The 1,442-nt window shown below is 49.4% G+C and overlaps 1 protein-coding gene across 1 annotated transcript in view; it reads left to right on the forward strand.

Annotated features, from left to right (window-relative positions):
- Positions 1-271: 271 nt before the first annotated feature.
- Positions 272-1,442, forward strand: part of HDAC11 (histone deacetylase 11) — a 20,240-nt gene continuing 19,069 nt past the window's right edge. Inside the window, exons 1-2 of the mRNA XM_005430517.2 lie at positions 272-544; positions 1,141-1,289. Coding sequence (XP_005430574.1) covers positions 1,223-1,289 — 67 coding nt within the window. The 5' untranslated portion in view covers positions 272-544; positions 1,141-1,222. The remainder of the gene's footprint in view (positions 545-1,140; positions 1,290-1,442) is intronic.

Here is a 1,442-nt window from a genome sequence, read left to right on the forward strand (position 1 = left end):
GAACGAGGTGTCCCTCCTGGAGCACGCCGGGCTCCGGAGCAATGCCCCCGTTCGCAGGGCCGAGGCTCCAGGCCCCGCTGTCGGAGCCGGGGCTGTCCCAGCCCGTTCCGCACAGCCCGCCTCGTACCGCGGGGAGGCCGAGGGAAGGGCTGGGCAGCCCTGGCTCCCAGCGTGGGCCGTGTGTGGGCACCGGGCTGCGGGTTCTGGGGAGAAACCTCCATTGTCCTCGTGTTTCCTTTGGTTTGTTTCTCACAGGGTTTTGAAAGGGTATTCTTGAGCATGTTCAGGCTGGAAATAAGGGTGTTTCTGTTTGTATTGTTCACCTGACAAAAGATCCTTGTGTCTTGCACAGTATGTTGCATGGCCTTTTCCAGACTTTACATTTCGGGGAGCAGGAGAGGTCTCGGCATGATTCAGTGAGATGGAGTTTGGGGCACAGAAGGCAACCAGCAGGTGGTGGAATAGGCTAAGTGTGAACACAGAATCCCATCCCAGCCTTGGTTTGACCTGCTGACCCACGTGTGCACACAGGCGCAAACAATTGGTGTGTGTCTTTGTAAACACAGAGCATTTAGTAAACATTGCTGGGTTTGTGAATGGCTTGTAAAGGAGGGCTGTGAGCTGGCTCTCCTGTATTTCCTGCTGTTGGGAAAATGCAATGATTTGGAGGGAGAGGCTAAGGCAAGTATTGGTTAAGGGTTACAGGTGTGACATCTGGAGTTAAGACCACGTCCCTGGTTCTGTGCTCTGCAAATAAAAACCTAAGGCTTACTAGTTTGCTCACATGGCCACAAAATAGTTTGTTGCATTCTAGGAAAGGAGCATAGAAACCTTTCCAAGCTTCTGTTGTTAGAAGCATCATGGTTTGTGTTTTGATACAGAATTTAAAATAGGAGTCCAGTCATGCAGGTAATGAAGGTTATGTTGTCTGCAAACTGGGTGCACCTTTGAAGGTAGAGGTGCTGATTGACACACCTGGAAAGACAAGGGGAGAGAACCAAATGTTTCAATTTTTCTGTTGGAAATACCGTGTTTAAGAATTGTAAAGTTGGTATTAGGACTAATTTGTAATTTGGGCCTTCAGTGTAAAAGTGGTCAGTGTGTTTTGAAGTGGTGACTGGTGTGTGTTTGCTTGCCAAGGCCTCACAGGACGGAGCTGTACGAGGACCCTCCGCTGGGATGCTGGCCCATTGTGTATTCCCCCGACTACAACATCACCTTCATGGGACTGGAGAAGCTGCACCCCTTTGATGCAGGGAAATGGGGGAAAATCATCAATTTCTTGAAAGGTAAAAATATAACAGAAGGTGCCTCTGAAATCAACACTTGCACAAAACCTAAAGAAAATTACGTGGTTAGTACAGGCTTGTGTTGGGGTTACCAGACCTGAATTGCAGTGTCCAAGGCTTCCTATAGCCTTGTGCTTCCCTGCCTTTATACCT

Source organism: Geospiza fortis, unplaced genomic scaffold, assembly GCF_000277835.1.
Source record: "Geospiza fortis unplaced genomic scaffold, GeoFor_1.0 scaffold352, whole genome shotgun sequence".
NCBI lineage: Eukaryota > Metazoa > Chordata > Aves > Passeriformes > Thraupidae > Geospiza > Geospiza fortis.